At 36.2% G+C, this 26429-nt stretch overlaps 1 protein-coding gene across 1 annotated transcript in view; it reads left to right on the top strand.

Moving 5' to 3' along the window:
• KCNH7 (potassium voltage-gated channel, subfamily H (eag-related), member 7) overlaps positions 1–26429 on the top strand; it is a gene marked incomplete at its 5' end in the record, with an annotated part of 48283 nt that overhangs the window by 14327 nt on the left and 7527 nt on the right. The window contains 4 exons of the mRNA XM_010142849.1: positions 5272–5524; positions 8964–9169; positions 11822–11921; positions 23635–23898. Of these exons, the coding sequence (XP_010141151.1) occupies positions 5272–5524; positions 8964–9169; positions 11822–11921; positions 23635–23898 (823 nt within the window). The remainder of the gene's footprint in view (positions 1–5271; positions 5525–8963; positions 9170–11821; positions 11922–23634; positions 23899–26429) is intronic.

Below are 26429 nucleotides of genomic sequence, written 5' to 3'. Positions count from 1 at the left end.
GAGAAAGCCCTTGGAAATGTTTTTGCCTTCTGCTTAAAGCAACAGTTAATTTCTGTAATTAACTATCATGAAAATAGTAAATTCTGAATTCTTTCTAGAAATAGACTTACTTTGAATTATGGAAATGTTTAGCCTAGATGTTATTAAAATCTGAGAGTCAAATGTTTGTGACAGAACTAAAACCTGCACTACCATTTCCATCAGAGGGAATAGCTACTGGGGCACAGGGATCCTAATTCAAAATCTATGCAGCACAATTCAAGCAAGAGTCTCATATTAGTGCTAAAATTAGGTGATAGAAAGATAAAAATTAAAGCTATAGCTTATTTCACCAAATATATTAATTACTATGAGCTAATTTCATTCATTCTTACAGAACAAACTAAGACAAAATGTTAATTTTGAATATAAATCCCTGCTAGAGTGAACCCTCAAGACCGTAGGTTTGCTGCCTGTAATTAATTCAAAATCTGGTACTCAAATTTTTATCAGAACTTTATTCAGTATTTACTGCTGCCAATGTCAATCTATACTGAGATCTATGTTATGCAGATTAGATCCAAATAGAGACTATGTTTACTCTATGACACAAACTATATTTATTCCTGCCTCTTTGTACCTTCAGCTGCCTAATTTTGTTGATGGATCAGTTTTTGCATGAATCACTTTCTCAAACGTTTTCATGAGGAAAGATCAAGACAGGGCAGGAATGAGACAATATAGGGAAGGACCAGAATTCCTCTTTCAGTTTATGCCAGTCTAAGTCGTCAAGAATAACTTGAGAGTCTGCCTTATCTTTATATGCTGGATACTCGCCACTCATAAATAAGTCTGACTCATTCTAAGACAAGAAAGCCTTAGTCAAAATGAATTTCAATACACTCCAAACAGATCCACAACAAACAAGAATGCTCTTGTGCTCTCTTGAGCTGCTGCCTGGCATTTAATGTTTGATCCCCCCTATAGTTCAACAATCTGAATTTATGACAGAAGATTATATGCAGAACTAAAGGATTATCTTTGACTGCCAGACTGCAGAGACTGGAGCACCTCTCATGCTAAGAAAGGCTGAGATAGCTGGAACTGTTCAGCCTGGGGAAGTGAACGTTCATGGGGGATCTCATCAGTGTGAACAAATACCTGAAGGGAGGATGTAAAGAAGATGGAACCAGCTCTTTTCAGTGGTGCCCAGTGACAGAACCAGAGGCAATGGGCACAAACTGAAACAGGAGGATCCATCAAAACTTCAGGAAACATTTCTGTGCTCTGAGGATGACTGAGCAGTGGCACAAGTTGCCCAGAGGCTTTGTGGAGTCTCCATCCTTGGAGATATTCAAAAGCCATCTGGATCTTATCGTGGGCTACCAGTTCTGTATAGCCCTGCTTGAGCAGGGAGGTTGGACAAAGTGACCTCCAGAGGTCCTTTCCAACCTCAACCATTCTGTGATTCTGTTCATATAGAATGTGATATTTCCATGTTTAATGACAATTGTTGTAGCTAATATACTGATTTGCTTTCTAAATATTTTCTGTGGGGCAGATATGAATACCTCTTCCAGAACTGAGGATAGAAAAATTTTATCCAAAGCAAAGTTATCATTGCCCCAAACACTTGCTAGTTGTTCAAGGTTAGGGCACATAGATACCTCCAATTCTGTTGTCACAAAGGTGTTTTGATACATGTATGACTGACTGACAGCCTTTTACCATCTTGAAAAGGAGAAGCTAATGAAGCTGGACTCCCTGTCCGCTTATAAAAGACCAGATTCTTCAAGGCAGTACGAAACATGTCGCTACTATCCTCACTAAACTTCAAGCACTTACTCCACGTAAAATGTTTGACTTACTTCTCTCTGAACGACACTTTTCTCATTTCTAAGCATGCCAAGTGGATAAAACAGTGTTATTTGACATGGAATAAGTTTTATTTCAGACAAGAAGAGTCAACCAAACTTGAACTTGATAACTATCAATGAGAGACAACTGGAACCTATGGTCACAGCATCATAACTGCTCTTCCTTTTCTTTTTTTCTGAGGGGTGTACTGGGTTTCGGGGCGGGGGGGAGGGGTGTTGAGGCTAAGTTTATACCTTGTTACATGTCTTTTTGAGAAGATACATGTCCCTTGAATTATGCATGAGATCTGATTCTAAACACAATTCTATCCATGAGAATCCAAGATTTTTCTCACTAGAGCCCAGTGGAATCAATATTGAGGAGGTATTGAGTGTAAAAATAAAAATTTCAGGAAAGAATGGAGCAGCTGAAACCCAAATCTGTATTCAAATGATTTATTAATTTTGCATTTGTCATAGAGAATAATGCAATTTAAAGAGTAATTCTGGCTATATTTTTGCATTACCTAGTACTGCATTCATATAATTTTAAGGTTATGATGGCTTTTAGTTGTTTAGAAAACTGTATTTTAAATTTCTCTTATCACATTGGAGTATGACTTAAATGCATTTAAAAAATCCAAAAGCTCACAACAAATGAAAAGAAGGGAAATGCAATATTTAAAATTGTGTTGTTTTTAATCTAATCTAATGATTTTGAAGACTGTGTGAATGCTTCTCTAATATTTAGAGTCATCGGTATGTGTACATATAATGTATTAATGTTGATTGCCACATTGTAAGAACATAAATTGCAGTGCAATTGTTCTTGCTCTACACAAAGATATCTGTGAGAATCAGATACTTCCTTATTAAGACAAGCTATAAAGTGATGAATAAGAAATATTTTCTCAAAGTAATGAAAATTTGAATATTAGGAATGTACATGGATGCTTGGGTTGGCAAGATATTGTATGTACTGCACAGCATAAAACTTAGTTTGGAAACATCAATTTCTGTACAATGTCAGCTACTGGACTTGGATTAAATACCTCACTGCATAGAATGTGTGCAATATGGTAAGCTCCTTTTGCAGATGTAGTATATATATAGCAATGCTTTAACAAATTTATCTTCAAATCAGCTTTTTTCTTGCATTTCTGAACTTGAATTAGTGGAGTAACCTCTAAAAGTCCATTGGAAATCAATGTTACTTGGGCACCTGTCTTCCTTCTAGACATTTAACAACTGCGGTATTAAAGAGTAAATGTTCTTTCTCTCTGATGTATATCAACTATTTTAGAGTGTAAGCTCCATGGGGCAGGGACTTTTTAATCACAGATACTTGGACAGAGGCTAGTATTGTTTTATGTTGTTGGCATGTTGGCATGTTAGTTTCATGTCAAGTATAAATTAATTATCAAAATAATTGTTTCTTTGAAGAAATACCCAAAGTATCTTCAGAAATATAAACCAACAAGCATGGTCTGCATGGTTTTTACTTAATGGTAAAGTGCAATCCCTTGATAAATGAAATAAACAGAAGTTGATGTGAAAAATGAATACAGTTTATCCTAAGGCTCTGCTCCTGACTTTTTAACAATTCAAATACCTTTTCTTGTAAGCATCTCTGAATTGAAAATAAATTTCCTTTTTTGCATCCTACAAAAACTGGAGCTCTTCTAAATTATATTCAGATTCATGTATATCAAAAGAATTAATTCAAAACAGGTCTTTTTTACTCGCGTGACGAGAGAATAATTTCAAAATAAACACCTACAATTTTTTTCCACCTGTGCCATTGACCGGATGTATTTGGTTATCAGTTTCTCAGTATCATTCAGTAAATAAGTTGCTACAACCCACAATATTTTTATTTTAATCTAATTGCATTAATATAAAAAGAGTAATTGCTTACTAGGCTATTTCTAGTGAAGTGATACTGAAAATGGAGTGGCACCACATAAGCTTTTCATTTATCATATTTTCTTTTGCTTATTGTTGTTGAATGCTGGCTTTTTCTGAGGATGTATAAATTTCACGTGGTGATGCCTTATTGCTCACAAAATTTTTGTATATGTGTGTGTTAAAACATTCTGTTTGTTATTTCACAATATTGATTTCCATTAGCAACCATAGAAACATTTCAGTTCAGTCAAAGGTAATAATACCTCATTTATAAATCATAGCTTGGCTTGTGTGGACAGAAGCCTCATATCAGAAATATGTTCATCTTCTCCATTAACAAGGGGTATGAGTTGTGAATATCTTTATGCAATGAGTGAGTGCACAGACCTTTATTATGCTGAAGTAAGAATTAATATTAATATAGCAACAGGTGAATGCATTTTGTGCAATTTTTTTTTTCTGTGCAGGAATAAACAGGAATTAATTTCTAGACTTCTCTAATACAAAAAACACATCCTGCTCACATATTCCTAAGACTGGAATCAGTTCATGATTTATTCTTAGGTATATACAACAGAAGTAGCTGGTCCCGGGGAAAATATATGACCCCTTAACATCACTGAGAGCAGCTAACAGGATTTAATGGAAAGGATGGTGCATAATAATGCGTCAGGTCCATTCCTTAGCACAGGGGACAGAGTCACAAAGGGGCAGTACTCCCATAGAACTCAGTAGCAGAAATGTTTATTGATTCTAAAACAAAATCAAGAGGTAATATGATCATAGACAATTTAGAAAAGCTCCCATATAATGGCCATGTTGTAAGCAGCTCACTTTTTTCTTCTAAACAAAATGAACATGTTACCGTAGTACACAAGACGAATCCTGTGGCACTACTTCAGGCAAACTCCCATTGTTCTGAGTAAGAGATGAGCAAGGAGCATCAACTAGCCCTGTGGTTTGCTGAACTAATCATCCACCTATGGAGATCTGCAAAACATCGTCGTTTCAGAGGCACATGTTGCTTTTTTCTAATAAAAAATCTAAGTTCTACACTTACATATATTTAACATGAAAATCCCATTAAAATGCCCTCTGTCTGAAAAATATCTGATCTTGTTCAGAAATCTCATTTTACAGATGTCATGGTTATTTAAGCAATAACCTCTCATATTAAATGACATATTAACCCAAATAGGTGAAATTCAGTCAAGACTCTCCCTTTAACTGTCTTGTTATTTTACTGCAGTATATTCATTCATATACCTTGATACCATTTCTTGCAGTGAAAGAAATCTTAATAACGAATTTTGTAACCACAACATACATAAGTAGGTACATTAGAATTCACATTTTATAAGCTTTGCAATATCAGTTACACTATGTACTTGTTGAATTGTAATTCTCTGACAGCTCCTAGGGCCACCTCTATTTGTATGTCACTCTTTCGGTCCAGAAAGAAAACATAAAAATTATACAAAGCAACTTTCATTACATTCACATGAAATCCTTATGCTTGTCTTTGCAGGTCCTGAAGGGGTTTCCAGAATGCTTACAAGCTGACATTTGTCTACACCTCAACCAAAATTTGCTTCAGAATTGCAAAGCTTTCCGTGGGGCCAGTAAAGGCTGTCTTCGAGCTTTGGCTATGAAATTTAAGACAACACATGCACCACCTGGAGACACTCTAGTGCACTGTGGAGATGTTCTCACCGCTCTTTACTTTGTGTCAAGAGGCTCTATTGAAATCCTTAAGAGTGACATTGTTGTAGCAATTCTTGGTAAGTAGATTAGTACAAAATATGTTAAAAGAGCCAGGGGGTTGAAAAGAAGTATTCATTGTTGTTCCTAGGGAAGAAAATCTCTAAATGTTTTACTCACTGTTATTTTAAAAAAAGCAGAGAAATAATTCCTTTAAGGAGCAAAGTCTGCATTATCACAACACTTCATATGCACCAAAGAGCCTGCGTCCCTGGATATCTAAAGTATAAGAGCAAGAGTGCGTCAGATTTATCCCTAGATAAGTGGTAAACTGCAAGTTGAGGCAAGCAGATATTGAATTACTCCAGTTCTGATTATGCCGCAAGAACCAAAGTCAAGGATACCCTTTTCTTGAACAGCGTATGAGAGTACTGAGACACAAACCCCCTATATACTAAGTGGACAAAAACATGTATCTACTTCAGGCATTCAAAATGTCAGAATTTTTCAGAAATGTCTGCTTCTGCCCACTGCGCATATAGAAAAGGAAGAGAATTTTATCTAGATTGATACATAAGTGCAATAACACCAGTGTTTCCCCTGTATTTCTTAACACATTCTTCTTTGTATAGTATGGGGAGTTATTGTTTTCTCTCCCAGTGAAGATGGCTCAGAGCAATGTTCAATCCAGCTGGCAGGTCACCTGCAGACTGCAGACCAATAAGAATTCATTAGCTACGGCAATTTTAAAAGTAAAATAACTAAAACCCTACCTAAATAAAAGTACTCATTCATTTCTCCCCTTTAATATCAGGTAATAAGAATGCAAATAATAATAGAGTAGGTGAGTGACAATTTTGCTGTATGGAAACCTACAACAGTTGTAACAACATTCGTATGTTCTCCTTTATCATCCATTGTAAGAACTTACAGCCAGAAAAGCAGATGATGCAAAATGTGAACTGGTAGCAGTAGGTTGCTATTAACCTACTTGTGACTGATTATTCTGCTAGTACTTTGCAGGGTGGATATGTGAGCAGAAGTACAAAGGTGTGCCTGCAGCAACCTTCCATAGGTTTAGATGGTGTTATCAAGATAATTCGTCATCGCATGCTGTTGCACCTCATCAGCTGGGCCAGCTTTAGGCACAAGCAAAGTAGAGAGCATGCAAGTATAACACTGTGGGGCCTTTACTTACCTGTGTGTCTTCCCCTGGTTATGAAGTGTGGTGCATTGCGGATTTAATCTCTGACCTCAAAACCATGTAAATTTCTATAGCACTTGCAATCAAGAAAAACTGACAAGTTTATGAACTCATTAATCTCTTCCTGGACCAAAGACGCAGACTGGTCGAATTTTGCATGTTATGCACATGAGATCCCTATGTTCTCACACCGCAGCAGAAACACAGGTATTTGCAGAGCAATACCCCTGTAACTCTTCCAGCTTACAGCTCTTCACACCAGGGGCTGCAGTTTGGAGCCCGGCTCTCCCAGGGAATGGTGGTCCAGACAGAAAAAGAGGCAGGTGTGCACAACTGTAGCTGAAAGGAAACTGCTCTGGGGGCCCACATCTGTTGCGTGATCCGTGAGGTAAGAGCCTGCTGATAGCTGGCTCCATTCACCAAGTCTGTGGTATCTTGAAGAATCTAATAAAAAAGAATAGAAGACAATGCAAATGAAAATTACTCTGCAATGAAATCACATAGAATCCTAGGAAAGATTATCAATACTTAGCCAAATATTTTTAATTAATTCCTCTTTTTGAAAACCTATCCACAGAAATCGACATAAACACTCAATGCTTTGTCCTCTGCGGTTGAAAACACTTCAGTCCAACAGAGGTAGCCCGAGTGAAGTTTCCAGCCTCAACAAGTATTGCAACTTGATCACAGAAATCAATTTCTGAGAAATGTTGGGTTTGTCCCCCAGTTTTCCTCCCTTTGTCAGCACTGTCTGATGCTGCTAAGGTCTGATCAGTACTGACCTGACAACAGAAATCCTCTGCCAAATCCTTTCAAAATACAATGGCTATGGACCTTGTAGAATCTACCACCTCTCTCAGCTTTGCAGACAAGATAAAAAAAAAAAAACTGTGATCACATCAAGAGTCATATTGCAAGGAAGCTATTATATGCCTTAAATAATGACCTCTGAATTCATCAGCATTTAGGCCAGAAGGATTATATACTGGCTAACCTCTGTTAGATCACTGACTCCTATTACATTTCATACCTTTAGCTATCCACTGTGTCTAATGAACACTGTTTAATGAAAGCAAAGCAACGAGTTTTGATCTGAAGACATAAGGAGGTGAAAAAGTGATCACTTCTCTTGGCAATTTATTTCCATAGTTAATCATGTTTATTGTTAAAAATCTGTGCTTTATTTCCAGTATAAAATTATCTTGCTTCAATTTTTCCATTGGTTAGCAGTATGCATTCTTATTATATTCTAGAGGCATTTAGTACTAAGTAGTTTTTTCTCTTTATAAGGATATGCAATATCATCAGGTTACCTCTTAATCTTCCTGTTGATGAGCTAAACAGACTATGCTCTTTAAGATTCTCATTGAAAAACAGCCCTTAAATTATTTTTTGCATCCTTTAGCTGCTTGCTCACACAGTTTTTGGCTTCCTTTTTAGAAAATGGAGAAACCAGAACTACTTCCAGTAACCTAGAATAAAAGCCACCGATGTTTAACGGAGAGGAAAATCCACCCCTGTATTCTTTTTTACCAGTCTACTGTTTCTCAGTTGCTATGACCCCTATTCTTTTCCACAAGTGTTTTCCTGGTTCCCACCCAAACACCATTTTGCATTTATGTCCTGCAACCTTTAGTTTAGAGCTATTCTCACTTCTCTATGGCTGCAGTTTCTCTGCATTGATGAAGGTTAGGTGCAGATTTGGGGAAATGAGCAGTTAGAGTTTACAATTTTAGCAACAGGTACCGTGAATGTGGCAACATTGCTGGAAAGAATTGTGATAGTATCAAAACAGAGGCAGCTGTTCTTCAAAATAACTTCTGCACCTTGGAAGTTGTGCATTCCCTCTGAAAAAATTTAAAAATTACTCATTTTCTACTAAAATATATTTCAAGTATGGTCTGTTTCTTCATGTAATAAAAAAAATGGGATTCCAGCTCAGACAAGTCCTGGACTCTACTGAACAACAGAAATAACATCTTTGTCATCATAATAACATGATTTAAATCAGCAAATAATGTTTTTTCAAGAAAAAACAAAGGAACTTGCTCTAGTCGTGCTGGTTTGATGGAACTAAAGAAAAACTGTGAGGAAACTAGATTTTCCTTTCATTTAGTCCAGACTTATGCCTATGTAATTTCCTTGAATTTAATGATTTTACTTTTGATTTACAACAATATATGTGCAATGGTAATCTGACTGTATCTCTTAATGTAAAATCAGGTATTCTACACCATTATCACAAAGAAAAACATTTTTCAATTTATTGGCTTATTCATGTTTAAAATAATAATCATCTAATTTTCTTTCTGCAGGGAAAAATGATATTTTTGGAGAGATGGTACATCTTTATGCAAAACCTGGAAAATCAAACGCAGATGTGAGAGCTTTAACTTACTGTGACTTACATAAGATCCAGCGAGAAGATCTACTAGAAGTTTTGGATATGTACCCTGAATTTTCTGATCTCTTCCTTACCAATCTAGAACTGACTTTTAATCTGAGAGACGAAACTGCAAAGGTAAGTACAATAAGTGAGGGGTTTTTTTCTTAATATTGGACCATCTCTGTCCCACAGTAACAAACTTGAAAATAGCAGGTAAAAAAAACAAGGTTAGCAAAATTAAAAACTAAAAGCCTGAGGCCAAAACCTATTTTTAAAAAATATACTCACCTGATTGCTCATACTGAAGTCAGTTAAACTCAGCAGAAGTCAATGGAATTATTCAGATGATGTTAATTTAACAGAATTTGCTGCTATATTTAAATAGTATTAAAGTTTCAGCCAAGGGGATTTTGGATGTTTCATTAAAGTCATGGAAAATATGGTTTTTCAAGATGACTATAGCCTGGGTCACCACAAGGGGAACTTTTGACACTAAATATAATTTTACAGCCATAAAATAAAGATAAATCAGATTATCCAGATTTGTTCTGTGTCTAACAATAGAAAATGTTTAATTGCCTTTCAAACATGATTTGTTAATTCTCTTATCTTGTATTGCACCCTACCTCCTAGGAGAATAAAAGCATACAAGGGACTTTTCAAATTGCACTGTCTTCAGATCCACAGGGATTTCTTGGTCTCTTTTTTCCCCACAGTGACCCTCTTAAGTGTCCGCTTTTGCTAAGGAAAGTAGAAACATTACCACTGTTCCCTTGTTTCAGACTGCCAGGGTCAGTCTGCATTGTGAAAGAAAGGGGAGGTTTAGCTAGAAGGGGAGGGGGGAAAGGCTATTGCCCAGATCATGCTACTAGGGCTAAAGATTTCCCTAGAGAGTTGCCGAGTACCCAGCACTGATCACCACATGTGGACTTTGCTGCCCACGGAATTACTAGTATACATTTCCTTATTTCTGAGATACTGCCATTTTGTGGTGTCTGACCATACTTTAGAGGGAAAACAGGTTCAGTGAGAAGAAACTAACAATTTGGCCTCAAAGTGTTCTGAGAAATATCACTAAATTTGGGGCTGTAAATGATAGGGATATCTTTGCTAATCACATGTGGATCTTTAGCTAAAAAATAAAACAAATCTAATTTCTGACAAGCAATGTCATTTCTTTTTATGTTGGGCCTTTTTTAAAAAAAAAGATCATTCTAAAATAAAAGAGCAATGCTATTCTTTATTTTAAAAGTCATCCTTTTCTGTTTATTGGAAAGGTCATCATTATTAATTACATGTGAAATACAATACAATTAATTTACAGTCTAGTGATAAATTTAAGTTAAAACTGAAAGTCCACATATTTGAAAAATTCCTTGAGGATAAATTCACATTAACAATTGTAGTCTGAGTAATTATTTCCCACAATTACACTGTCATCAATGTTTTATCATTATTTTTTCCCTTAGATGTGAGAAAATTCAAACAAAATTCCATCTTCTGCATTGTAGTGTAGAATACACAAAGCATGTCCCCACCACTCATGTACCTTAGAAATTTTTCAGTTGTTATTTCTTACTGTCATACCAGCCACTTAGAAAAAATCACCAGACTTCACAGAGAGAGGGAAGGGAGGACAGGCTCGCCCATGCCTCTGAGCTTGCAAACCACAGTTTTCTCTAGCAATTCCGCTTGCTTTCCACTGTTTATTGCAATCCACAAAATCACCCCCTAAAACAAGTGATGAGCACATTCTGATATTCAAAAACATCACTCAGACCCAGATTTGTATCTGAATAATAGGTGCTTCTGCCTCAACTTACGCTCCTGTCCACCTGTTTATGTAAAAGTGCCTTTTTCTTCCTGCAGTTATTCTACCAGTGGGCCACCCACCACTGAAGCACCTTACTCACCAGGTTTACAATGAAGGGAATAGAGAAAGATATAAACACTTCCCACTTCTTTCCCTCTGCCCTTCTCCCACATGCAAATCTGCTTACTTGATTGCGGGAAACCTCAGTAGCACAGGGAAGGGAAGTAGGCTGAAGCCAATGCCATGGGTACGTACACAAAGAACATCACTGGTGTTGTATTTGCTTATTTGTAAATTTCTCAGTTTTAAAAAAATAGAAGAGTTAAATGCATCTTGTATTTATTATGGCAATAAAGCACATCTATCTTCTATAAGATGAATAGAAAAAGACAACATTATATTCTGCTATGGAAATAAGTATCTGAATGAACTGAATCCAATGGAGAGGAAAGAAGGGTCTAGAAAGATAAAATAATGAGGGGTAAAGCCTCTGATGTTTGTCAGCTTTATATTTATTGTTGTAAAATGTAACCTTGACAATCCTCACTGTGTAGTTAAATCTAAATCTAATTACAATCAGTTACCACATTACTTCTCGCAATAGTGTACATTGCCTGTTAAATGTTAGTTCATTTTTTTTCATTAATTTCTCTAAGATTACTTAAACCACCTCTGTGCAAGTGCAGGAAGCTGATAACACATGAACACATGTCTTTCCATGTAAATTCATTATCAGGATACTTTTGATTCACCATCAGGTGGTGACATTGTTGGTTTTGCTCAATCTGCATGAACTTTTTAACATTACCATTGAGCAATACCATTACCTGGGGATGGAGAGGTTGATGAGACTGACTTGTATAATATTCCCTTTCTTAAAGCTTGAACATGATTAACAATCAATCACCTATTGAAAACCTGCTCTCTCTAGATGGGACTAATCTGTCATTATGTTTCATATTTCATTAATCAAGTCTGACCTTGTAATAAGATCACAAACTACTAATGATACGGACGGAGATAACTGCAAACTACGAAGACGGAAATTGTCCTTTCAAAGTGAAATAGAGAAAGGTAATTAACTTCATTTCTTACATTAGACAGCACTGCTTCATTACTCATTGGGATTTCACTTGGTAATGCTGGGTCCCCTGTTGGCTGCTACTGTAACAGCTTTTGAGAATCCAGCTGAGTAGCAAAATACCCTGTGCATTGTACCCTGTATGATCATATATGACCAGAAGATATCAGTTTGACTCTTTCATGACTTCACACCTATCAGTGCAGAATTGTTCAAACACTAAGCTACCTTATTGCCTTTGAGATATACAAAAATATGTATATGTCTATTACCTCTTAAGCAATATCTATTTTCTGATACTCCATGTTTTAAACTGTTTGGAGAAGATAGTCATTGGATTGTTTACTATCAGCATTGATTTTATTTCCTCCACAAAATGCTTTGTTGAGCTTGATGCTAAGTAGTGTTTCTCCCTGGAATGAAAATATTTTGTTTTCAGTAGATTCACCATTGTCAGATTTTAAATCATATAGTAATGTGTAAATGGTTGTCCTGGCAAGAGTTCAGGTAACATTTTCTGTGCTTACATTCATCTTAGAGGCTTTTGGAAGTAATGCTAATGAAGGAAAACTCAGTGAAATAGTTGGCAATGCTAAATACCAGGAACTGAGATTGTAACTGTGGTCAGATAGCAACAGTCATGAATACAGATAAGCTGATACTTGCAGAATTTTCATTTTTACATTGGGAAAGCATAATTCCTTGAATAACATTACACTTCCATGGTCCAATGGTTAGTCTGACAAACTACTGTTTCTAGTACACATGTTTTTCACACTTCACAGTTAAACCCCAATCCTATATGCAGCATAATACCAATTTATTGAGATGCTGAGTAGCTGATAATAAATGGGAACACTTTAAACATACATAGCAGGTATAATGCTCAGTGAAGGAAGACTTTAATGCAGAGTGCAGCTACTCAGACCAATGACATTGCTGTTTGATCAAACAAGTGTCTTTAGGGCAGGAAGCCAAGACTGACAACCAGTCTGTCAGGAGAATGTCCCCATGAAATATTCAATCTGCTCTTCACAAAGAATCTGTTGACAGAGGCGCTTTGCCTGAATAACCTTCACATTTCTTATGAGAAAACATATGCTACCACCTAGACAAGATGGAAGTGATCTTTCATGTTGTGCCTGCTGCAGAATTACAAATAGGCTCCTCAGGTGTCAATGTGGTACCAAGACCCCTAGGCTTTTATGGTTCTTGCCCAGTAGATTTCACTGAACATCTTCTTGGAGATATTTATTTGTATTACTTTTGAAAGAATGATTTCCCACAGTTTTGTCTTTAAAAAAATCTTGGGGAAGAACAGACAAGACTGGCTACAAGCTTAATGACTGTATAGTATCTGGTGATGTCTGAGTTAGACAGAAGATGGAAGTCCATCTGAGGAGAAGATGTAATCATAAGCACCTTTTGCCAAAAACTAAGTGTACTTTTGGCCCACTGGTTTACTGCCCCTCTCTGCTCACCGTTGAGAATCTTTCCATGTCGCTAGAGCCACAGCAGACACCACCTAGTCATAGACCTTCACTTTTCTGTGGCCCATCCTAAATCATGTAAAATGTTGCCAAGCACTAGAGGTTACCACTGGTTTGTAAAGTAATATTCTATTGATTTCAACCCTTTATATATAGGAGAGAGTGGCATCATATCTAGCATAGTTAGATTTATCATTTCTAATGGTAAATATTTGGGGATGATCCTGTAGAGTGCCTCAGAAAAACTGGAGTAGAAAAGACAGAGTTCTTGAATTCAGCTGGAAAATCCATTTCTGATTACAGCATTCTTACAAAATAATATTTCTGATCACAGCATTCTTACTAAATTCTTACAAAAATACTTGTTGTATGATGACATTTAACAATCATATTTTGATTTCAGAACTACACTTTAAACAAGATAGAGACACCCATCATTCTCACCTTCATATTTGGATATCTTACATCTCATTAAATTCTTATTGATTTGTAAAGGGGGAGAGGGGTGCTCATGAAATTACTGTCATTCTTTACTTTCAGCTGTTGACCTACTAGCATATCATGCAGCTTGAAATTGCATTGTCTCCATCTTTAGTGTGATTATCAGCAATTTTCTCCTCTTTGGAGTGCTAAAAATGGCATTGTGTTATCTCAGCCTTTAGTTCACGCTAGCCTGATTTGGATCTTGTTGCCATGGTAACTCTTCCTGCACAAGTTTTATCGGGGGTTAAACAAAATCAACACAGCGCTCTGTGTACTTCTTCTATTTGATGCAAGACCTTCTCACTCCACCTATATGTATTTCCACCCTTTCTTACTTGTGTCAATAGAAATTGATCTTGGCTAGTACATCAGGGCTCTGTCATAATGTGATTTTCAAGGGTACATGGCTACTTGAGGAAGAACCAGCTTGTTCTCTGGTTTCCAGAAGGTACTGCAATACCACAAGAGGGTCCCCTGCAAAAATTAACACACACACAACCTAGTGCCTTATTCTTGCTCTCATCCAAAAGAAATTCTTGCAGGTTTTTCAGAATAATGGATGATATTTCTTGCACAGTTGCAGGTGCAACCTTAACCAGTTGCCACAGATGCTTGACAATCAGCCAAGAAACTCTCTTCATGACTGCTTAAAATAAGCAGCGTTCCTACGTGGCAGTTCCAAACAGAGCTCTGAGCTAGAGTGGCAAGTTAGTATCCTGAAGAAAATTGAGAGACAATAAGTTTCTCCAGCTACATTCAGTTGTCTCTTTCAGCAGTGCAAAATACAGACCTTTCTCGTCCATTTCTCATTTTCCTCTAGTAGTTCTGTGTGAGTTAGCTAATTTCAGGAGAAATACAAAGGGGTAAGAAATTTCTTTCGCTCTGCTGGTTCTTAGGGCCAATCTAGAATGCCATGCTGAATGGGGCATCACTAGAGTTGATTACATCAATATGGAATCTAAATATACAGGTGAAAATTGCAAAAGTTGCAGGCAGAGTGTAAGTAAGCTCACTGAAAGCTTGAAAACTTAAGGCTTTGAAAAGATTTTTCTGGAGTTCAAGCATTATTACTTTTGCTAGTATCTCTAAGTTTTTGTTAATATTTGCTCTAAAATCTTAACCTTCTTTGGACTGTTCCAGTGTCCAATTATTCTCATTACAATATATTCTTTGCATTCAGCTTCAACTCATGTAACCCTTGCTAAAGGCTGTCAAAATTCTGGACCTGTTCTGGGCACTCGCACATAATTTTTTTGAAGCTCCAGAAGCAATCACGTATGAAATCCTTCCCAAGAGGAAAGCTGATTTTGGGCTAAAACTGCACTTGTTATACAGCCCAATCACAGCCACCCTTTGTTCTTATGATAGGGCATATAAAATCTTTTCAGCATATCCAGGGTAATTAAAATACTGGCTAAAAAAACCAGTGGGGACATACAGGGAATGTGATGATGACCTCACTGAAATAAATCCTTATTTTTGATTTTTAACTGGGATCCAAAAGCAAGAACATTATCCCACAGATTCTAGCTGAGAGGATGATATGAACTCCAGTGGAGTAGTATTGTTAATTTAGTGACTGGAGATTCAGGTAGCCAGCGCTACTTAATCTTCTACTTTTGTCAGCTGGCCCAGGAAACTCATCACAGGGAATTTTTATTTCCATAGATGTGATTTTAAAAGGCCACAAAAGAAAGTTCTTTCACAGTTATTGCATGCACTTACCCTTGTGGACTGTAACAATCTAGTGGGATATAAAAACACGTTTTGCAGTGTTCCATTTGTAGCATATTGTTAACTAAGTAAACTTATATAGGTCTTCATTTTAGTATGAAGAGCAATGCTTCTTGACCAGACTTTTCCAAAATATCTACTGAGCTATTCTCAAAGAAAGCAGGGAAGCCAGAGACCTAATAAACTTCTAACTGAATCTTAATTAGTATAGCTTGAGCGTGCAGTGCTTGTAGGTACTATGCAGGCTAAGAAGTCAAACCATATTAACATAGCTTTATTACACAAGGTGTCCAGAGGCCGTGGCTGGCAATATAAAAGGAAATCTTTCAGGAACTGATTCTCCTGCCAAAAAGTATGAGGTGAAGCAGTACTGAGAGAATGTGGAAACACCTCCCTGCCCCTGCCCTCTTCCGTTCTTGTCCCCTTCTCCCAGCTCATTTATTTAAACGCTTACTTTATGAATAGGTGACTTGGCCAAGCACTGTGCTGTGTCCCCAGCAAGAAAGTAGGGTAAGAATCTGGACAAAAATTGAAGCTCTTACATAACTTTTCTAACCTGTCAGTATTATGCTGATGAATTTTGCTTGGGCTTAATTAGAAAAGACTTTTTAATACTCAGCCAGAGTGTCAGGTGATTAAATGACCAGGAAACTACTAAGATCTTGGCAGGCAGCATACAACTGAAACAAGACCTCATGTCCCTGAAATCCTACCTTCAGCATGAAACCCCTAACAAAAAGGATATGGTCATCAGAGAGGCCATCACCGCAGTTTTCCATCTGCTCCTATTATTGTTATTACTGTTACCACAGTGCCTAGAAGCCATCTCCGGCGTGGTTCCAGACAAGAGTGTTGTTTCCAAAAGTTGCTCCAAGAGAGGCTATTTGCAGAGGCCAAATCTTATTGGAATGCTGTATGTAGTCACACATACCCATAGCCATCCTTTGAAAAGTCACAATAGTACCACAGTGAAAGCTGAATTCCTTGTAAAAGAGGGGATAATTCTAAACTCAATAGCAGAACTGCTTTGGCCTTTGCCCTGAATCCTTTCTGAGGTGCATGTTTATAACTCTTTGTCAGTGATTTTTTTAAATATAGTATTATTTTCTGAAGTATAAATCGAGAATTGTCTTTCCATTATTATCTGATTAGTATTAAGTTTGATACAAAGCCAGACAGAGCAAAGACAATTCAGAGGTAAGTTTGTTACTGCCTCCCTAACTTACCTTATTGTACTAAAAATAGCACAAAAGAATAAATGAAGGATTACATACTCACTTTAAATTTGAAATTCTTGGCTTTTAAAATGTGTCTCAAATTCATTTATTCAAAAGTAGCTACTTTCTTAGTCCATTTAAAAAAAAGGGGGAACATGGATGCTTATGGAAAAGTTACCCAGTCTTTAGTCCAGGATGGTGGGGGGAGGTTTCAGTATCTTCTGCTATTCCCTATTTCAAGGATCATCCAAGCTTTCAAAGCTCAGAGAGGAGACAGAACAAAGCACACGTTAATTTACCAAACTCTCACATGCAGAACTGAGACAGAACAGTAATTCAAACAGCTCTCTTCAGCACAGTCCATTTCCTCCACTATCACTATCCAACCTTCTGGAACCTTTCAACAAAATTGCCATGACTTGTTATAATGATGGAATTTCACTAGTTTGTATCTTTAGGTTCCCTAGTGAAGACTAACAAATGATGAAAGAGATTAGAATTAAATGAATCTTGTATCATTAAAAACAGAAAAATAAGAACTTCAAACCTTTTTACTGCTGAGAGGAGAAAATGTTTTAACTTTCCTAAAATACAAACAATAATCTAGATTTCCTAGGAACAGAAATCTTCCTGAATTAGTCTCTAAACAGACATCATTTTTCCTTGGTGTTAATCAAATACCACACACGTATCTGACAATACATTTGTAACTATGCAGTCCTAAAGATAGTGGAAAATTTGCAGGAAAACATAACGAGTAGAAGCGAGGAAGGAGGACAACAAACATCTGCTGAAGAATATAAGGATTTCTACACCTCATTGTAAGTCTTGGCATTGTTTCAGATTTTGAAGTCTGACAGGTCTGCAGACATCTGCTGTAAAAAGGTGCTGAGCAAGGACTTACAGATACACAAATCCATGTGCCTGGTAGAACTTTACATAAATTCTTTCTACCAGTTTAAGAAATGTCTCAAGGAAGGTGTGTGCACCTTTAAGAACTCTTGTCTCTGCCTTGGTATAACCATTTGGGTTTCAAAAGATCATTTTTAAGCCAAACAATCTCTGGTGGAAAGAATCTATTTTAACTTGTTCTTTGTTTCACCATGTTCTGCTGGATATTCTACTGTAGAAGGGTATAACTATATAAGGTGTTCACAGAAGAAAAAATTGTAGTAATGTAGCCAGTCCTCATCATAAAAGTCTGTCACTGTTAAATTAAGCACTGTTAAATTATTAATGAATATGCGATGACTTCAGGGATCATTACATTGCTCTTGTTTTTATCTCTAAATTTTACAATCCTGTGGTCCTCAAATGTGAAGGAATATCTTTATCACTGAGTAGGCACTGTGTGGTTTACTACTAATCATAACTAGAAAGCTGCAATGTGATTTCCACTTTTAAAAATTAATTCTAGTTGCACTAACCATCAGAATAATATGTGATTATTTAGCTTAACAAAAGCAAATAACATGTATGTGAAAGGCAGTGTTTATGTTAATTCTCTCACTGTTCAAAGCATTATAATTATGTTACATATGATATATAAATAATTTTCCATTCAGAGACCCTTGCTATACAAAGTGCAATGCAGATTTTAACAGTACAGTTTGTTTTCAGAGATTTAGGACCACCTACTTCTCCTGACCATACCGATTTCTATTTTTCCAGCTGAGATCATTTGGAAAATATATATCTGAATTTCTCAGGCTATCCAATAGACATTTTGCACAGCTTTCAAACTACATTTCTTTTTTCATGCACACTAAATTTGTGATTTTTCTGTACAGGTTTCATGTGTTAAAACCCACCCAAAAAGCAGGTAATTTTTCTGGTACTAATAATTAGAAATTCTGTTAACTTGAACAGTGCTATAATCATCACTGTTATTTCACCAAGGAACATAAAAAGCCTCTATAGATACTAATTTACACTTTCTTATCAGTTTGAGCTATTAGTTATAAGGAATTCATGATTAAACTTTCCTTAAACATTTGTTGTTTTATCTGTACTATTTTGTCCTCGCGAGTGTATTGGTAATAAACAGACATTGCAGCAAGCTATGCTTTCAGCAGGCACTCAAAAACATTTACGAAGGCAGCACTTCTCGGTTTCCCTAATCACCACCATCATGACCTGAGATGATTATGACGGCAATGTATCTTAGATATATGAAAAATATGACAAAAAGGGATATGTTACTATAGCAACAGCTATCTACCGAATGACCAAATGCTGGGTTGCTCTCCATTTTTATGTTTACCAGCAGTCAACTTCCTCCATTTTTATATTATTCTGTTAACTGGTCTATCATAAGACACTCAGTTATATTTAGCAATTTACTCCACACCAGTCACATTCAACTAAGTATGAAACAAACAGCAAGGAAAAAACTTAGGAGCATTTTAATTAGCAGTTTAATAATCCTAAAGTCCCTGACTGGCCTTTTGTAGAGTAGTTTAACCTACATAAAACTTGAGTAGACTCCTCTGGAATCACCCTTCATTATATATTGGTCCTGTTCCACAGTACCAGTAATTTTTGATACTACATAAATATTATATATTCATTATATTGTTCTTACACCACTAAGTGAAAAGCAGTGATTTCAGGATTACCATTTCCCCTGACTGATTTTATGCTGCTCCCCAACTCTAGGGTGGAAAACCATCATGGTTTGCACATCAGTGTTCAAATTATGCATCAACAGCTTTTGGTTTTTTGACATCTTTGAGATTTTGCACATTTTCAGCTCTGTTTGTAGTATTGTATTTAGCATACTAAATGAAATGCTTGATCATTGACTTTTCATGCCAAATATTTGCTGGCCATGGTGCATGGATGGGCACAGAAGGCATTTTTCTGCTCCCTGATAAGGTAACTGTTTTTAAGCTAAAGAACAGCTATCAAATAGTCATGATAACTAGCAAATACTTTGTTCATATGTAGGAAAGACAGATCAACCACAGGAGTATTTGTGAGTAACTCCTAAGAAAGAGCTAATAACAGCTGAACCAAAATACTTGCAAGAAATCTGAACATCTGCAAACCTTTTGAGCAATCAACCATCCCTCCGTCCAAGTCACAGCATGCATTTCTCCTTACCGAGGGACATACTTGGTGTAGCATAAGGTAGGGTTTTTTTCAAGGAAAGGGAAGATGTTTTGTCCACTGAATAGATTTCTGGTTATGGAGATCGTGTTAATGACAAGGATTATCCAGTTCATGGTTTGGGATATAAACTGCTTTCTGCAGAAGTGAGGAAGTTATACACCTCATTTCCTGCACAAAATTTAATTTATCTAGGCATATTATGGGACTTCTTATTGGATGGCTGAAAAAGGGAGCAAAAGTTTGCCACCTTCTGAAACACTAGGCTACATCAGTCTCCTAGCCTGGTGAAGTATGACAGTTTCCAGTTAGTGAAATTACAGTAATACTAAACTGTATTACAATACTAAACAGAAATACAATGCTGCTCCACATGTGATACATTACTGACAGTTTCACCAATATTGTTTGCGGCAGACTAATATGTCAAGAGAAAATATGTCTAGATCAGGCAGACTGCCACTGTCTATGCAATCTTAATACTACAGGCTGGCCACAGCACAGTTTGTTTGCTCTCTGGTAACCATCCCACCAAGCTGGATTTTATGCCAGTGTTTGTGAGTCTGTGTCATAGCTGTATTTCGTTGCCCTCATGACAACCTCGTTTCTTCCCTTCCTTTGCCAGTGCAAGTGCAAAAAGCAAGACACAAACCGTCTGATAACTACTATGAAGATTTTGGAACTTCCAGACAGCAAATGTCAGAGGACATTTGCCTGTAAACCAGGCAGCCAACCAAAACACATAACAGGCTAAAATGAGTCCCATAAAGCCTGGAAATTACATCTGTACATGTTTGGTAAAGCAGGAGGTTACAAAATAATCATCTTCAGCAAAAATATTTTCTAGCACTCAGAATCAGAGAGTGAAACTTGTCTTACTGGAGAAAGAAGGAGGAAGCACTAGGATGGGGGATATTTTTTAAATGATTACATTTATTTTGGAAGCAGAAGAGAAAGGAGGAGAGAAACCTTTTGAGAGTCACACCTTAGAGTCTGTGTGATAGAACTTATCCATACATACACACAGAGAGGTAGAAAACTCTTCTTTTCTGGAAAATTCATTCCAAACCAATGACTGGACTTCATTACAAAAGGAAGGAGAAATTTTAATTATTCACACTCTGAATAAAGCACTACCTAGATATTATTTGTAACATATTTCCACTGAACTACAGAGGCATTGCAAAACTTTTGAGCATGCACCATCATCAGGTGTTGAAGAGCCAAATAAAAAATACGATTTCCATTTTAATTCCTCTTTAGGTGCAGAGAATCACAGGATTATTCTCCATACAGAATAATCTTTAGCATTAAATAGGAGTCTTTTAAAAGGAAAACAGCTTTTGACTCTCTGAATGTAGCCAGATGTCTAGCAGGTAAAACGGCAGTAAAGCCAAAGATGCATAATTTTAAATAGAGCAGCTGATGAACAAATTTTCCCTGATTTCAACAGACAGGACCCTACGTCCAATAGATCTCTGCTTTCTTTATACCTAGACAGCATTTGGAAAAGAAAATGTTCTGTTGTTCTGATATAGATACAGACTAAATCCAGGAATATCAATTGAATTACCCTGGTTTTACAACAGTGTAACTGTTATCAGAATATAGCTTCCTGTTTCTAGGAATTTCAGTATTCTGTGATTATGACAGATGAGACGGAATGCTATACTTCAGGTTTTATACAATTTTTTTCATCAGAGTCTCAATGACCTCCTCTTAAAATCAGTTCACTGATTGATTTGTATTCCACAGGGTGCTCATTACAGCTACCGTTAGTGCACAAAATCCCATGAACAGAAAAAATTACCCTAAAAATGGCAATTTCCAGCTTTCATTAGGTCTTTTTCACAGGTTGAAGTCAGTCAAGCAGTAAGTAATTAAGGCAATTTACCATAGTGTAACTGTATGCATTTCACCATACATTCCCATGAGAAAAGCAAGGAGAGAGATATACATTAGAATTTTCTTATGAAGCTCCATTTTGGTTTTGTACTATTTTGGAGATGGGATTGCAGAGAACATGGTACTTGACTCTCCAGCCCGAGCACCCTCAAGAGCTTTACACTGCCAGTCCATTTGCACTGCTATTGATTCTTTCACAGTATCAGAGTGTCTATCACCAGTATCACTTATGGCTAGTAATCCTGCTTAACAGAAGCCAAATAAAGTCACTTCAGTCCAGGGCTGTTTTAATGGCCCTTAGAGACTGTAGAAGGTAAAGTTACCGTTACCTGCTTTGGTATTGGTTTTATTTGGTTCACATTACCTGCCCTCACTGCTCACAGATATGTGGACTCCTGCAGAGTGCTCTGGATAAATACCACATTCTCTGTATCAGCAGACAAAGAGGATTCAAAGAGGCCACAGTCTCATTTCCTTACAGTGACCAGAAAACAGAGGAGAAACCAAGGGAATAAACTAAACAATATACTAACCACTGCTGTAGGCTGTAAAGATTACAGACATTGCAGAGCTATGTTGATTAGTAATTAGCACAAAGCAGATGGGAAATCATGCTGTCTCCCCAGGAAGTTAACGCAAACCAGTTACAGTATTTATATGTTGTTGAGACTACCCTGCTAAAATGTGTTTTCAATAAATAGCAGAACTGAAATAATCTTGACATTTCAGTTAAAAATAGGTAAAACCAAATATTGAATTGGAAATTGGCTTCAAGTTTATGCTGAAAAGAGAACAGGAGTTCTTAATCTTCAGAAATGGTTGTTCTTGGGTTTAAATCCTATTTAATTTTTACAATGGTTTTTTAAAGGCATCTGCTTTAAATCTAGTTTTATTGGGCACTGCTTCAGAGGACTGAATCTGCTGTTCCTTGCTACAGACCTTGAATGTGATTAAGAAAGATTCATTCTTAACTTGATTGGTACTATGCTGCCATATATATCACAGCACGTTGCGGTCTTATTCAAAAGATTGGATGTTCAGAGAATTGCAGTTAATCCTAAAGGCTAAGGAATTTGGGCTACTTTGGAAAGTTATTTTGAGATGATGCCACAAAGACAGACAAGGATCTCCCTTCTTTTTGTACCAATAGGGTTTTTCTCTAACATATCAATCTTAAATATAGGTTTGACAGTAATGAGCATGGAGAAACATACTCTCTGTTTAGGTGGGCCCAGACATTTTGAGGTTGAGTTATTTGTTAATACATTTGCCTTTTCTGGGAAAAGAATAATCAGCAGAGATGCTGCTGTGTGGGCATAACTTAAATGAGTAGTTCTGATACTGAGTCTGACATCCATGACGGTTAGGCTGTCAAGACTAATTGGAAAAAGGAATATAATAATAAATTAATTTTTTAAAGTACTGAAATATAAGGCTTTCTCAAATCTCATCCTCACCTGGAAAAAACACAGAGTAAACAGAGGGCTGTGTTGGATAAAACCTTTGCTATTTTATGAGCAACTTTTTGCGTAGAATTATGGTTTAGGGACTATGAATTCATTCTATAAATGCAGATTTCTTCTAGGATTTCAAAAGAAATAGAGATCTCTGATATAGGAATCAAAAAAGGCTTTAAAGTAATTTATTCTAATAGACAGTGAACTTCCTAACTGATATAATAATCATCTCCATCCTCAGACCAAAATAAACCAGAACACAATTTCATTAACTGCATATTACTGTATACAATTATTTCTGTTTAACAGATTATTTCAAAGAGAATGCTCAAAGTGATCTTGAACCCTCAAGGGACACCGTCATATACTATCAATCTATTAAGAAACACTTTGAGGAGAAAAAGAGTGGGTCATCATCTTTTGTGTCCTCCATTGAAGATGAGCAAAAGCCTCTGTTCTCTGCAACAGCTGATTACCCATCTGTAACAGAGAAAACCATAGATGTGGACTTAGAAGAAATGGTTGATGACACAGAAGAAATTCTTATCAACAAAAGAAGCAATTCTTGCAAAGGTAATCTAGCTGTTGCTATATTTTAAAGTTTGAGTAGACACAATTTTTAGTCTGATTATCAAAAATAATTTTCTGAATGGTTCTATTGATTCTTTGCACAGTATTTACTTTCACATTTCCTGAAAAACATAATTTAAATAAAAACAAAAAAAAAATTTTAAATTAAAAAATTATTATTTCTCAAGATGATTAATATAGTTTCATATACTTCTTGTGGCACTGGATTACAGAATAGCCAAAAGGCTATTCCAGGCTTTGTTAATAAATCATCTTGTAACTGAACTGCCTTAGGGAAGTCATTTAAACAAACTCTTTAAAACTGTCAGCTGGTACTGGACTTCAGGGAGTGCCCATGGATGAAAACTGCACTCAAGTAAAGAATCTCTCAAAGGATGTTTGAAATGCCAGGGCTCGGTGACAGTAAAAAATCCTAAATAATGAGAGTTAGATAAACCTAGTGATTATTGCACATGCACAAACAAAAAAAATGTTTTCAGATAACTAGTTTCATTCTCTGTATTGACAAAGCACCACAAAAATTAACAGCTTGAAAGAATGCTATCCCATTTTGCTCCACATTGGTTAAAAGGAATGCCATTACATCCCAGAGTACAAATCCTGACTTCCACAAGTAAAATGCAAGAACAAAGATTTGAGCTTTTGTAAATGACAAATGATCAGAACCTATTAAGCAAACTCTGTTACTTTTACATAGAGTTAAATCACATAATTAAAATTACTTCTAATATACTAAAATATTAATTTTCTCAGTGATGTGAAGGGAAATGAATGAAAAGTGCCAGATTAATATACAGTTTAAGTATTGATGAAAGTTCGCTTGTAATTGTTTCAATTTGAAGGGAAGATTTACAAATTTACTGTTTAATGCTGTTTTCCCCAGCGGTTTGTTTCCATTGAAGCAATTTAACCATTTAACCATCAGTCAATAAACTTCTGGCTTTTAGGCTATAATTTTAAAATAACCTAATTATTAATCAGGCCAGACAATGTATTTTTTACATCTCAAAGGTATGAATATGTGAACTCTGGTCTCCTCAGGTTAAGGCTCCATAAATCTGCACCACATAAACTTGTTGATGCATACTGCAATCTGAAAGCTTACCTTTCCCCTACCAATAGCCAGAAATGTGTCCCTGCAGCTATAGCAACATTTTCCAAGGCAACCTATTGCAGATTTTATTTGAGCTAAATTTAGCATGTCTAAAGGTTACATATTTTGATTAAGGCCACATTCTTTTTTCCATTTTGTAATCTAGCACTTCTGTGAATGTGCTCACTACCTTTCTTGCAACTTTCATAAAGGCTTCAGTAAGATCAGCTTTGATTCATATGTGTTTAAACTAAATTCTATACTCTTCTCCTGCATTTTAATAAGAGATTGATTATAATTGACCATACAAGTAGTTACAATGAAATTTTGAAATAAATTCTGATCGTATGTATGTATGTTTATAATGCCCATATAGTATGATACTTTATGAATCTTGAATACAAACACACTTGTATAAAGCTACTGCAATTCATTACCACTGTGACTGATACATATTTAATCATTTTTAGCTTTGTTTTAAGCTTTTGTCATTACTATTGATGAACAAAAGAGCTATTAATAAGGTACTGTATAATGTGGGCAGAAACTGCAGAAATTTCTCCCTCATAATCCTAAAATGCAATTTTTCACGTTAAAACATACGGTTCTTTTGAGAAGACTTGATAATTTTCCTGTAGCGGGTAATCTATATATATATTGCGGAAAAATGCTATTTTCTATAATCACTTGGTCATCATTTGGGCTATAAGACTGACTCCTGAATTGATCAAGTGAACCTAGTTTTACATTGATTGATTTAGTTTTCAGTCTAGGATTATTCAAGGCCTGGAAGACCATAATTGGTTATAAAGTTGCATCTGCTGTTGGGCTTTTCTGGGGTTACTCATATATGCGGAAGTACCTGAAAAGATGCTTAGAACAGTACAATATCATATCTTACAGTGTATTTACTTGCTTATAGTGTATGAACTTCTTTCATAATTTGAGTGCCAATTCATTCGCTTTGTCACAATTTAAATGCTTATTGTAATAGTCTAAAATACATATTCTGGGACAAAAAGCCAACCATGATTTCCCTGAGATAATTCACAGTACTGAAAAATATGTGATTTTATTGAATGATTTATTGTGTGAAATAACTAAGAACTTGGTTTTTACAGGACATTAAAAAACAGAGAAATGTATGGCCTATATTTTTGAGTTGTACTCCTGAAATTCACTGCTTAAAAGTCACTGGATTTGCAACATCCATTGCACTCACAGTTTAAATTTTTACCCCTGAATTTGTCATAGTCTGCTCCCTTCACTTTGTTGAGAACCTCCTTGGACATTGCAAATTGTGCCATGTGTGCCTGCTAAAACCAAATTACATGTTTCTGTGACACCATTTGCCTCTTTCCTTCTGTTGGCTTAAGTGGCTGAGAAGCTGGACAGGTTTTTGCGTAGCCAAGACAAAATC

Source organism: Buceros rhinoceros, unplaced genomic scaffold (assembly GCF_000710305.1).
Source record: "Buceros rhinoceros silvestris isolate BGI_N320 unplaced genomic scaffold, ASM71030v1 scaffold17409, whole genome shotgun sequence".
NCBI classification, from domain to species: Eukaryota; Metazoa; Chordata; class Aves; order Bucerotiformes; family Bucerotidae; genus Buceros; species Buceros rhinoceros.
The sequence above is the reverse complement of the archived record's forward strand: the minus strand, read 5'-3'. Positions and strand labels throughout refer to the sequence as shown.